The 13,587-nt window shown below is 39.3% G+C and overlaps 1 protein-coding gene across 1 annotated transcript; it reads left to right on the top strand.

The window, feature by feature from the left end:
• Nucleotides 1-8,395: 8,395 nt before the first annotated feature.
• Nucleotides 8,396-13,313, top strand: LOC306789322 (photoreceptor-specific nuclear receptor-like; the record flags this gene model as incomplete). Its single annotated transcript, XM_079285219.1, has 8 exons — nucleotides 8,396-8,489; nucleotides 9,106-9,256; nucleotides 9,410-9,513; nucleotides 9,652-9,936; nucleotides 10,240-10,418; nucleotides 11,299-11,539; nucleotides 12,262-12,367; nucleotides 13,181-13,313. 8 exons carry the CDS (start codon nucleotides 8,396-8,398, stop codon nucleotides 13,311-13,313), a joined length of 1,293 nt encoding a protein of 430 aa, XP_079141345.1.
• Between the last annotated feature and the right edge of the window lie 274 nt (nucleotides 13,314-13,587).

The raw sequence follows: 13,587 nt of genomic DNA, 5'->3' as shown, positions 1-13,587 counted from the left end.
TGGTAATATGAGTTACCTCATCTGCTTTAATCTTCTTGCTTCCTCTGCGTTTCCACAGGGGCCCTAATCTAATCTAAAATCATGTGAACTAATCCGCCGCAGCAGCAGTGGTCGAGGTTTAGGCCTTTGACTGATAGCCATCTGCCAGACGTGTGTCTAATTAGTTTGTTTTACTCAACTAATGAAATGAAACGTGGAAAGGTGAGAAGTGGACCTGGAGTTAGAGGCTGAAACTAAAGGTGTTGTACTTCAACGACAAATCACTTTCATCTGCTTCCTCCAAGATTTGTAAAACTACTAAAAATATTTATTCAATCATCATTAAGTCATTAAAACGAATTATCTGTAGTTACCAACAAGGTGTTTTTCAGTAAAAACACTTAACAGTCATTTTGTGCATAAAAAACTGGAAAAATTATTATAATATTCAAAAAAATACAATAGAATTTCTGTAATAAGAAGTGAATTGGGTATAAAAATGAAGTAAGATTTTCCAAATGGAATCCCCGAATGATTGAATTCCATTATTTGCTGCAGGTATACCTGGTAAATAACAGAATACCTGGAATTTGTAATCCTACTCTTTGACAACAGTTGACATTGAAGAGGATTATACAAATCTTCTTAAGACGGTTCACAGTTGAACTAAACTGTGGACATCTCTGTGTTGTCATAATCATAAGTTGTAGCTCATGACAAACAACCTCTATTTAACAATCTCCGTCAGCTGAAAACCCAATAAAATACAGTAATGTGACACCAAGTTGATCCAAATCCATCACATATACAACTTGGGGGGGGGGGGGGGGGGGGGGGAAGAAAAAAAGGCCTAATGTGCTATTTTCACATTAGAAACATCCTTAAAGTGAAATCAATCAGAGGAAAACAATATTTATTTAAGCATAAATTCTTGAGTGTCTTGAAAAAACCTGACCAAGTTGTATTTATGTCGAAATAACTAGATGAGAAAATGCAACATTCTGGTACAAACAATTAATCATTTAATTTGGAGGACTGGTTGAATACTGTACTGAAATTCACACTGGAAGTTTCTTTCACCACTATCATACGTGGAAAACAGGATAGCCTTTGTTTGATTTTGCACAATGTTGGAAAATGTTCTGGATTTTCCCTCATTAAAATATTTGAGGACATGATTTCAAAGACCAGTTCATAGATTCCACCTTCAGTGTTTTACTCTTTCAGTCAAATACTGCACATTTGATGCTCACTGACCCGACACAAGGCCTCCGCTTTAGGCAGGCTGAAGTAATTTTTTTGTTGTCTTTTGTAAGCCTTGAATGCAAACAGTGTTGATCAAAACAAAACAACAAAACAAAACAAAACAAAGCCAGCAGCAGCAGCAGCAGCAGCAGTTGGCTGCTAAGTGTCTGTGGATCTCCTAAACAAGCCCTGAGCTGCATCAAGAGGCTCAGCCGAGGTCCAATCTGACATTTATCTCTCCGGGCCGTTCTGCTGATGGCAGCACGACGTCGCTTTAGGAAGCAGCTGTTTACTGTCAGAGATCTAGGTCAGGACAGAGAGAGCTGGACACACGGCCGGCTGCACTCCTGCCAACAGTTTACACACAGGCTGCACGACCTCCAGAGGGTTCCCTGATTGATCCGGGGGGGCGTTAAAGAAGTGTCGGACAAGAAACCGCAGCAGAGAACGAGAGACATTCAGCAAATGACACATGACATGACTATAGTCATACAATACAACAACTTTATGTGTAGAAAGTGGTAAATATATTAAAAAGATCATTACTACCAGCTAGGAACGCTGGTTTAAATGAGCAAAACCATAAAAAAAAACTATGACGTGTGTTCCAGTCTCCAGGAAAAATTGTTTGCTTCTGCAAACCACAGATACGCTGAAAGTCAACGTTTTTGCATTTGCTCCAAGCAAGCGATGTAGCAGAACGAGCAACGTGAATGGATGCATGCATCCTGCATTTAATCAACTCAGAGGAAAGACTTCCACAAACAGCTGGAAGCAACACACTAAACTCCAGCATCTGTGAAATGTTTCTATGGATTATATTAAGTCTCAGCTGTTACGCAGTAACGTTGTAGTCTATTTCCAGTGTGTAACGGATGTGAAATTGAGAGCTCAAACTCCTCCTGGGGATGAATGGAGGGAAACAGTGATTTGCAAATGAAAACAAATGTGCCAAGGAGGCCAATGTGCGTTCATCTCCACAGAGTCGAGTGATGTGGAAGATGAAGAACTGCTGCCAGGGCTTTCCACCTGACACACAGGTAAGAGGCTCAGCGGCCATCAGATCCCAAAGGCAGCTTCATCACACTGTTATATAACACACACACACACACACACACACTGATGCAGGGCTGATGTGAGGACACAGCCACACTGCCGTCGTCAGCACTGGCCAGATCAGATTTAACAGCCCCCGCCCTCATCTCCACCCTCCTCCTTGAGTTTCCTTCATGATCCATGGTAACACTCTCCCCCTGTGTGTGTGTGTGTGGGGGTGTATTCTTTTATCCTCTTTCATATGTGTGGCCTCCTCAGGCTGGCGAGGTTACTGAGTGTGCGGGCAGTGATGTAATCAGGTGTGAACAACAGATCTGATAAAAGTGTGCTCTACACAAACATGGCCGACATGTTTGGATCAAATCACATTGTTTTGTCGTTTTTTTTAAATGGATGTCCAAGTTGTGCATTGGAAATTAATACAGAACAAAAAAAATATTTCTAAACTAAATTTAAAGGAAAAATAAATACATGTAAATAAATCTAAATAATAACAATCACAATAATACAAAAAATTAAAAAAATATAATACCACAAACAGTTTAAAGTAATAATAACCATTGAATAACCTGTTGGATTTTCTAAAAAGGGTTGTTTTTCTTAGCTCATTTGGAGATACCTGGTTTTCAAATGACCTTGATGCTACAATTAACTAGTTAGCGAAAAGGAAAATAATGATTAAGAAATTTTTACACATTAACAGACAAAACTATTTGATTAACAAATTAAATATGGAATATATAATATGACATGACTCAATGTAGAAAATGTCACCTGTAACTGTCATACTATGATCATTATGTACTGTTACACCATCAGATTATTATCATTCATGCATTAATGTGAAAGCAGGATTCTACTGTAGCTGGTTGAGGTGGAACTCATTTTAAAATATAATTATTTTCATTATGGATTCATCTGCTGATTATTTTCTCCATTAATTGTTTGATTGTTTAGTTTGTAAATAAATCTGAAAATAGTGAGAAATACAGTTACAATTACCAAGAGCCCAAAGTGTCCAGTACATAATGAACATTAATATAAAAAATACTACTACTACTATTAATAATACTAATAATAAAAGCAAATAAAATGAGGTTTGGCTCATCTAAAAATATACAGTATTTTTTATATTTCTCATATTTGTATTATATTTGTGAGTGAACGTACTTACTTACACTGCACACCTGTGAAATGGTGGTGGAAATCTGGGATTTTGAATCAAACCTTAAACAAACATAAAGAGGCTGCAGCTTTCTCAGACGTAGACCTGTTGATGGAGATTACAAAGACTCGTATGAAGCACGGCATTAACACCATTACCTAACACGGCTCCTCTAATCATTCTTTGAATCCTAATATAAGGCTGCCCCCATGCTAATCCATTTGTGTTGGCATAATCTATGGCCTGCTCTTGTCAGCAAGTCTTGGCCTAAAACTTGATGGTGTCACAGTGTACTGAAGCGTATTGTTGTTGTTGTTATTATTATTATTATTATGTAAACTGTCATAATGCTGCGAATGGCCCCGGCCAGCAGGCTGCAGCTGGTCATCTCCGCAGCAGAGTCATCTTCTAAAGAGCAGATCTGATCTGCAGCTCAACACCGTCGCACTCCTACAGCAGGTGTCACATTTATACAACACAGGCCGCATCAATGACGGGAACAGATGTTTGTTTGTTGTTGTTCTAAAAGTGAGCAAGATATTGCCAAAAAAGGATGAACAGATATAGATATAACATTACAAGATACAGATTTCGTAAAACCTGTTTTCTAATAACACTGCAACACTGTTGTTTGTTTGCTGTTGGTTAATAGTTGCACATCTGTTTAGTTAGTTCATTTAATACGATACTATTTCATTGTATATAATGTGCATTATTCTTTTAATATATATATATTATATATATGTATTCAGATGACACAATCATAAATGCTCATGGGAGAACAGAAGCACGAACGGTAACACTATGACGGCCATTTCTATAATGCATTATAAACATATCTTGTAAAAAATAAGAATTCCAGAAGATTGTGACGGCTTAGCAGTTCTGGTAAGTAAGTTCTTTGTGTTATAAATAATAAACATTGTATGCAAGACGAGCAGTGAGAGTCTGAGCCAACCGAAGACTGATCATCAACACCTGAGGTTGAACATTGATCGGCTGTTTGCAACGAGTAAAGACGTCTGTAGAAATGTGAATAACAAATATCCCGAAATGTTTATAACCCCCCATTCTTCATTTTTTTTGTAATTACAACCAAAGTTTATAATTAAGAGTTTGCAAACCCTGTACCTGTTTGCATACCTCACATGATTTGAGTGGATAATACATGTGATAAATAATAAAGCAATAATGCTTTCACTCAGGAGGTCATTTTGCTCATACCATATTAAAAGGCACCACCAGCACATTATTAAAGCTGCATAATACATGAAGAAGAGATGAGTCCGTTTGTTGGTTCTGCTCTAAATGCTGTTTCTGATTTTTTTTTAACTTTTTGACAAGAAGACAATTCCAGTTTGGTGGCAATGCAGTCTGTTTAAAACCGTAATATATTATCATTATAAGCATAGAGAAACAACAACTGTAGCTATAGAGCACACTATGGGTACTTTATTTTTTACATTAAATAAAAAAACTATAATTTGAATGTTCAAACATTTGGTTTTCTTTGAACAAATAAGGTATCAACTGAAATATAGTTTCCTCAGGACGGTATAAAAAGGAGACACAGAAAAATATCAATTTAAAGTCATCAAACATTTCAATAAATAAGAGAAATAAATCCCTTTTTTTCATGAAAACTTCTCAGAATTCTGAGATATTCATCTAAATATTTCAGAAAAACAGGACTAATGTTTACTTCTCAAGTGATTGCATTACGCGGCAATAGGTTGTAACTACTTTTCTCTTTTTAAAGTACTTTTTTTATGCACATTATAAATGTGCATAAAATCAGGTGGATGGAAATCTACCTAACATGTTTCCTGACTCTTTTTGGAAACAGGAATAACTAATAAGCATCAGTAATAATCAGTGTGTAATTGGGTGACTCCACGCAGAAAGCCTGCAGAAACACTGATCTCAGACTAATTAACTGGTAAATCTTACAAAGGTCAACAGTGTGTTGGCCAAGGATGAAGAGAGTCACCATATGGCTAAAGATGCCCACAAGAAGTGTGTCTTTACTGCTCTTTTAATCTTTTGAGCTAATTGTGCTCCTTCTCCCCCTCATCTTCTGGTGACTGGTGCCCAGGCAGACAAAATGTGGTCGAACTCGAATCTACTTAACTGCTTTCCATTTTCTTTTTCCAATTATGGTGGAGCCTTGTTATTGTGGAGGTGGAAGTCGCTGACATCGACATTCATTTTGCCCTCCGAGCACATTTTCTCCTTAGGGTTTAGCAGCCGTGAAACGGTTCTGACTGTGACGACAGTTGTTTTGATTTATTTTTTTCAAATATACAGATTAATACAAAATAACTTTTGCACAAAAGAATACATTTTGAACAAGGATAATAAAATGATGTGACATGTGATACGATGCTCAGTCAGGATTTAGAGAGGATTTAAATAAAAAAAAGTCAACATAAAAAGAAAATGGGCCAATTTCTTAATATTTAGTTCGATGTAGTTACACTTCTTTGACGTCATCCAGAGTTATATTTTATATGAATACATTTTTTTTAAAGATTGTATCAAATTGTGTAAAATAATAAGGACATGACTCCCCCATGGTGGCTCTGCTCAAACCAACGTGACTTAGTGATGTGGTGTATGCTCTTACGCACACCCAACCTTCCAGTTTCTAGAACCCATTATTCCTAAACAAAAATGGCGAATATGATTATTTATGTGGCTGTTGACAGTGTATTCTAATTAATGGAGTGATCAAAATGGATATCAAAAATGTCCTTTGTAAAACCTTTGACTTTGACTCAAATATGTCATCAAACTATTTTGAACCTTCAAAGTGTTCTGTTTTGGTCACCGCTGTGAATTCAAACAAAACTAATTTGTTAGGTTTAGGAAAAGATCGTGATTTTGGTTAAAATAAGTTTTTAATTGAATCTACATACGTAAGTTAAGTATAGTCAACGTGAATAAGTCAGTTGTTGACTTTTGGTTTCACATGAACAGCAGCCTCTTGAGTGAAAGTCACGTGTTTGTTTGACCCATCCACTCGTACCTCCTCCATACGTGGACTTCCTCGCTCTTCGTCACCTGACTTTCAGAGCCCTTGCTCTTAGCGTCTATTGCCGTGGCGTGAAATGACACACGCTACTTGGTGAGACAAGACTGAGAGTTGTCATCAACTGTGCGGATCACTCAACTGAGCTTTTTCTTGTCTTCAGCTCATTGTATTGGTTTTCTGACCCGCAACTGGCAGCTGTTTTCAGCAAACATTGTTCACCACCTGCCCAGCACCAACCGGCAGACAGATACAGTTATCGCCTGTCTGGTGAAGAAAGTGGAACATTTAGCTGCAAAAACAACAGAAGTTTTCCTCCAGAGTGGTGGAACAGACCTTAAAGGAGATTGATTATGATTCCAAACAAACATTCATGTTTCTGTGTGTCTGCTGGACGCAGCTAAGCCGATGATATGTCAGATGTTGTGGTTTGAGCTTGTTCCTCAGTGGAAACTCAATTAACGCAGCTTAAAAGCGTTCATATGTCGGATCTAAGATCAGTTAATAACAAGCACAGAACAAACAGTGAACAGAAAAACAAACAACAGTACAGATGCCAGCGCACAGATGCCAGAAACATGGCAGCTTGCGTCCTCTCTGTGAAGAAACAAACGATGAAAATGAGCAGAAAGCTGCGTTAGAGGACGATCACTGTGCTGTCATTAACAACAGAAGTGTTGTTTGACACCTGCTTTGAATTATTGAACTGAATTTTGGTTTGTCTTTGCCTTTCTTGTCTTAATCACAGCAATAGTGCTTTTCATTCTGGCCCAAATTGTCTGGCATTTTGGTAAAACAAGTCAATTTCCTTTAAAGATGATTGCAAAGGCTCATATTCTCTGGTTGTTGGCAGCTTTGGTCCTCCAGTCTGCTGTTGACTGCAGCTTAACACCGCTGCCTATGTAAATGTCACATGTATGAATTCTAGCTTATTAATAATAAATGGGAGACCCTCGCGAATGAGCTAAATTAGAGTCGGCTAAAACATCAGCCATTCAAAACTCCATTATTCCCTCTGTGACCTTTTTCTTCTGGCAGCCAGAGGGAAGCGGATGATCTCTAGTTTGTACAAAAAAAAAGAGTGAAATGGGAGTTAATAAGCAGCTCCTCCGCAAACACTGGGGGTCATTATGAATTGGAGGCAATCACACAGATCAAATATACAGCAGGCGGAAATGGAGCTGGAATTTTGGAGGGGAAATACAACAAATTGAAGAGGCTGGTAAATATAATAATGTGCGCCTCATGTAATCATCCCTTTTAAATGCAGATACCGAAGAGGAGCGTTGACTGATGGATGCCCTCGTGGACAGAGGCGACGCGAGGAGACGGAGCCGCATGGGAACCGGTCTAAAGTTACAACTCCTCCAACAGAGAGTTTTAGAAGTCGTCGCTGTTGCTGTTTTTTCTTCAGTTTTTTTCTGTTCGCAGACACGATGAAGACGCGAGCCTGAGCAGCACCAATGTTCTGTCAATGTGACTGATTGATCCAGTAGATGAACAGTAAAGATTAAGAGGATGACAAATAGGCATGCTGCTTACACAGCGCGTGGGGCTAATCCTCTCCCTCCACCCCCACCCACCTCCCCCCTGGGCTCCCTTTTGAGGCGCTGCCACCGAGGAAGCACCCACAGACAGTGACGGACCCCGACGGCAACCTGTTGATCTGCCACAAAGGACCTCAGTCCATCTGCATCTCCACATCAGAGGCTGCAACACAGTACAGGATCCATCTGCCCACCTGGGACCGCTTGAGGCCGGACAGCTGCATCATTCATATTTTTTGATGCAACAAACCCAGAAGGAACTTTAACATTTGATGCTTTCTTGATAATTCACAAACTTCAGAGAAGAGGACTAACGGTTTCGCAACAACGTCTCTTACTGCGGGCAACATTTTTCGTGAGACAAAAAAAAGAATGATGGAAGATCACCTGTTAAAGATCCCCATGGTGCCGTCCTCTTCCCCCAGTGAGTCTTCTGGGAGCGGCGGGACGGATGACAGCAGAGGAGGTAAGAGTTTCACATGACCACCGGGAGCAACAGGTGTCCACGAAGCCGGAAAGATGGGACACAAACTTGGCCTGTAGTCAGGAAAAGAAAAAGTAGACTCATGGAGGTGTCAGATATTATCATGTTTGTTTTTTTAATTACAAGTTTCTGTTTGAGTTTCTCAGATTTGACGTCCCAGAAGACAAAACTGTTCTGTTCCTTCTATCTGTTTAAATGTTTGACTTAAAATGAACCTGTTCAATTTCACAAAACTTTCTTTAACACACAAGCATGAAGTAAAACTCGTTGATACCTCCAAGGATTTCTTAAATACAAATACATTTGATCAGTAGTAGTAGTACTATGCAACTGTAAGCCATGCTGTCTGAATGTATCTATAATTAATGGGTTTATTCGGATTAATATCAGTGTCTCAGCATCGTTTGTGTTAGCTGTTAATCTGCCTCCAGTCATTTTATTGTTTCAATTTCATAATCATGCACTAAATGAGATTTTCAGACCTAACCGGTTGTTGCAGGAGACTGAGCTGACAGTGCAGATGGCAGGCACACGTGTGAAACAATACCAGACCGTATGAATGGCACTAACCGACCGACCCCTGTGTTTTGACCCACAGCCAAGAGTCCATCCCCGGGCAAAGCTCTGAGCCCGGCTCTGGTCTGCAAAGTGTGCGGAGACACCAGCAGCGGGAAACACTACGGCATCTACGCCTGCAACGGCTGCAGCGGCTTCTTCAAACGCAGCGTGAGGAGGAGGCTCATCTACAGGTAAGAGATGCCCCTGTCTTTCCGAACAAAAGTGCAAATGTTGGGTCTTGATAGTGAATTAGTTTGTTTGTTTTTATTTTTGTAATTACTTAAAGTATCTCTGATTGTTTTGAGTGGACTCTCCCTTTTAAAGTCTCTGTTGTGGGTTAACAGGTGCCAGGCCGGTACAGGCATGTGTCCGGTGGACAAAGCTCATCGCAACCAGTGCCAGGCGTGTCGGCTGAAGAAGTGCTTGCAGGCCGGCATGAACAAGGACGGTGAGTGTGTTTAACGTGCAAAATCAGATCACGCGAGAAGCATTCACAGTCAGAGATCCAAATGTGAAACTGCTCAAAACTACAGATGTAACTCATCATTATTTCCTCCCTTTCCTTCCCCGTCCTGTCCCTCAGCAGCAGTACAGAACGAGCGGCAGCCCCGCAGCACAGCTCAGGTCCGCCTGGACTCCATCGACGTGGACATTGACAAGGAACACCTGGCCACCACGCGGGAGCCCACCTCCTCTTTCTCATCCTCTTCCTCCTCCTCCTCTTCCTCCTCAGTCATCACGTGGCCCCACATCACCTCCTCCATCACCTCCTCTGCGGCCCCCCAGCGCTGCATCAGTCCCCAGAACAACCACCGCTTCATGGCCAGCCTCATGACGGCCGAGACCTGCGCCAAGCTGGAGCCCGAGGACGGTGAGGAGGGTTTGGGGATTTGACTTCAGATTAGACAGAAGGGTTGCTTTCATTTCATGGTGCAGGTTCACCTTGTGTCCTTCACCACAGATATTGTATCCAAACCTGTGATGCAGGTGAATTAAAGCCACAGGAAAACAGCATTTTAAGAGCATGTTGTCTCCATACATTTATATATTTGCATGTATCAAGCCAGTGTTAGAATGCTAACAAGCTACAAAGGACCAAAGTTAAAATGTTAACATGCAAGCATGAGCTAGTTTGAGTTCTGCATGAGCCTGACCTCGTCTTTGCTGATTTCAGTTGACGAGAACATCGACGTGACGAGCAACGAGCCGGAGCGATCGTCCTCGGAGTACCACATGGCTCTGTACCCGTCCAGCTCCGAAAACGTGTACGAGACCTCGGCGAGGCTGCTCTTCATGTCAGTGAAGTGGGCCAAGAACCTGCCGGTGTTTTCCAACCTGCCCTTCAGAGACCAGGTGAGATTCATACATATACGGTGGACTTTATTGGTACGTTTTCAATTTTCGGAGTTTATTTCGATTTTGCACGTAAAAGCGAGACAAGATACAGTGTTCAGAGAAAATAAATTAAGAAAAATGCTGAGAAGATTGATCTTGACATTTTCACCAGAGTTGAAAACTTTTTTTATACTTTCAAAATAATTCAGTAATCTAAAACTATGGAATTCCATTCACACTCGGAAAAAATAAATAAATAATAAGCTATAATATATAGATATAATTTTGCTGTAGGGAAAGACTGATTTTGGTTTAGTTTGATTATTACTCTTGATTAAAATAATATATATATATATTTCAGTCAAATCGTTTTGTTGAATTTTGTTTGTTTTAGTTTAGCTCTATTACAACTAAAACTAATTATTAAATTTGCCTTTAACACAATATTGAAATGTATTTTGTCATTTTCATTTTTTTCAAATGTTACTTTTTTAATTCAATATAATTTGCACTGGTTGAAAAAATGTATAAATTATTTAAAATTAAAGATTCAAACTTAAAACTTTTTACTTTGTTGATCAATAAGAATTAATTACTTCTGAAAACGGTTTAAATAAATTCTATTTAATACATTTTAGATACTTAATTCTACAAACATTTTCATTCACTTAAAAAAAAAAAACGTTTGTCTTGAAAATAAGCCACAACTGTTACTGCTTGATGAATATTGATTTTTTGAATTATATATTATACTTTATCAACAAGTTACTATTCATCAGGAATGGGCTTTTTTTATTTTGCCCCCTTTGTACCTACTGTTCCTAACCAGTGAAGCTAAACACAAAGCTTTATTTCCTTCATCGTTTTAACTTTACGACTCTTGCTCGCGTTCCACCAGGTGATCCTGCTGGAGGAGGCGTGGAGCGAGCTCTTCCTGCTCTGTGCCATCCAGTGGTCTCTGCCTCTGGACAGCTGCCCGCTGCTCTCTCTACCAGACCTCTGCCCCGGCATGCAGGTAAAGACCAGCTACACCGGCCTGGACCTGCGCCTCCTGCAGGAGGTCTTCAGCCGCTTCAAGGCCCTCGCAGTCGATCCCACTGAGTTTGCCTGCCTCAAGGCCATCGTGCTCTTTAAGCCAGGTGAGGCCAACAGGATTCTGAAAGGTTGGCACTGTAAAGAATCCAGAAGTCATTCAGGCTTCTGTTTAATGTTATAACAATCTCATTGCTGCCCTGCAATAAAACAGGCTGTTCTCATACACTGTGGTTAGCTTTACCAAAGACAAGCATTGCACTATAATTCATATAGAATCCATGTAATCAATTAGTACGTAATCGACTTAATCATGAGCCAAGACAGGCGACATAGTATAAAGAACGATACAGTCTGTGTGAAAGGAGGAGGTCGAGGTTGACGGGACACCGGACTTTCACCCAGGAAACCGTTGTTCTTGTCCCGAGTCTCAACATAAACGTTGAATTATTTGTTACATAATTTCCATACTTAAGTAACATCACTTCTGTAGTTATTTCAACCCAAATTACGATCTTTTCCTCAACCTAACCAATTCGTTTTGTTGACTAAACACCGCAATGATTCGTGGAGCTAGACATTCGTAGAAGAAGGCATGAAAAATAACAAAATAACCTTTCGTAAGATATCATACAAATCGTTGTATGATTGAATGATACGATTTTAAACTGTTTAATTCATTTTGCGATATAAATAATTCTGCTGTAAATTGGTGTGCGTATGTGTCGAGAGGGACACCAGCTCATATTACAGATGTTCTTTCAGTGTATTTTTCACAGTATTTCTCTGAATTTGTGTGACTCACGTTGGTGTTTGCTCTCCCTCACAGAGACTCGTGGTTTGAAAGATCCAGAACAAGGGGAGAACCTGCAGGATCAGTCTCAGGTGATGCTGGGACAACACATCCGCTCACACTACCCCAGTCAACCTGCCAGGTATGTTACTCGTCTGATAACATCACTGCCACAGCCCTGCATACATTCAAAATCTCCACCTTTAAATACTTCTATTCTGTAAATCTAATTCCAATTGTTGTCTTTTCTTTGTTACTAAAGTTCATTTGTGATTGGAAATGAACTTTTAGGTGAATAATCTTCCTTTACACCTGCTTCAACTGTTAGCTCTTCCACTATTCATTTCTCCCTTAAAGGTTGTTGAAAGGTTTTACTTTTTAATCTTAAAAGGACATATTCCAAAAAGATTTAATATAAATGTTTTCTATTCAGAATAAAAGGCAATTTAAAATGCAAATGACAAAGTCCTGTTCATTTTCTGTCTCAGTATTTGTCCAAGTAAATTATCAGTTTAAAGACAAACTCCCTGAACTTTGGAACTCATCGTTTGTGATTTGGGGCCACGACAACAAAATCATGAAGAGTACCGTTTTTATTTATTTTCTCTCTTTCTCTTATTTCTATCATTTTGTAGTTAATTATGCAAATGTGCTCATAGCAGAAAGAATAATACATTTTGAATACAAAATGACAAAACCATTCATCGGGAAAAAACACAAAATAAGTATCTAATTATAAGGTTCCCAGCTATTCTCAAAACAACATTAAAACTGTTTTAAAATGTAAACTTGTAATGCAAAACTTTAAGACCTGAAGGACATGCATGTTGACTTGCACTTTGCTTATTGACACGTGTGTTTGAAGTGTATTCAATTATTATGATGAGCAATAAATCATGCATGCTTTTCTATTCCCTGTTGTATACAGGAGTTGATTATATTTTTGTATATTCAGGTTTGGAAAGCTGCTTCTTCTTCTTCCCTCTCTGCGTTTTGTGAATTCGGAGCGGATAGAGCTGCTGTTCTTCCACAGGACCATCGGAAACACTCCCATGGAGAAACTGTTGTGTGACATGTTCAAAAACTAAAAACCTGTGCAGTCATCACAAACCTCCGTGTGTGGAGGGATGATATTCGACAGACATTTGCTTTGTATTCCTGTCTACATATCAGAGATTCTGCGTGCTGTTATTGTTCCAAAAGGCCACTTTATTATTTGTTTGTTGTTTCCACATCAGGTCATTCTGAAAATGCAATCCAATTCTTGTCATCATGCTTGCTGTCTATTTGTATACTATTTTAGAATTTGATTTGTGTCTGAAGTGAGTCACGTTCACATTTCATCTTTAGTGTTTCATTATT

This window comes from Melanostigma gelatinosum (assembly GCF_949748355.1).
Source record: "Melanostigma gelatinosum genome assembly, chromosome: 2".
NCBI lineage: Eukaryota > Metazoa > Chordata > Actinopteri > Perciformes > Zoarcidae > Melanostigma > Melanostigma gelatinosum.
The sequence above is the reverse complement of the archived record's forward strand: the minus strand, read 5'-3'. Positions and strand labels throughout refer to the sequence as shown.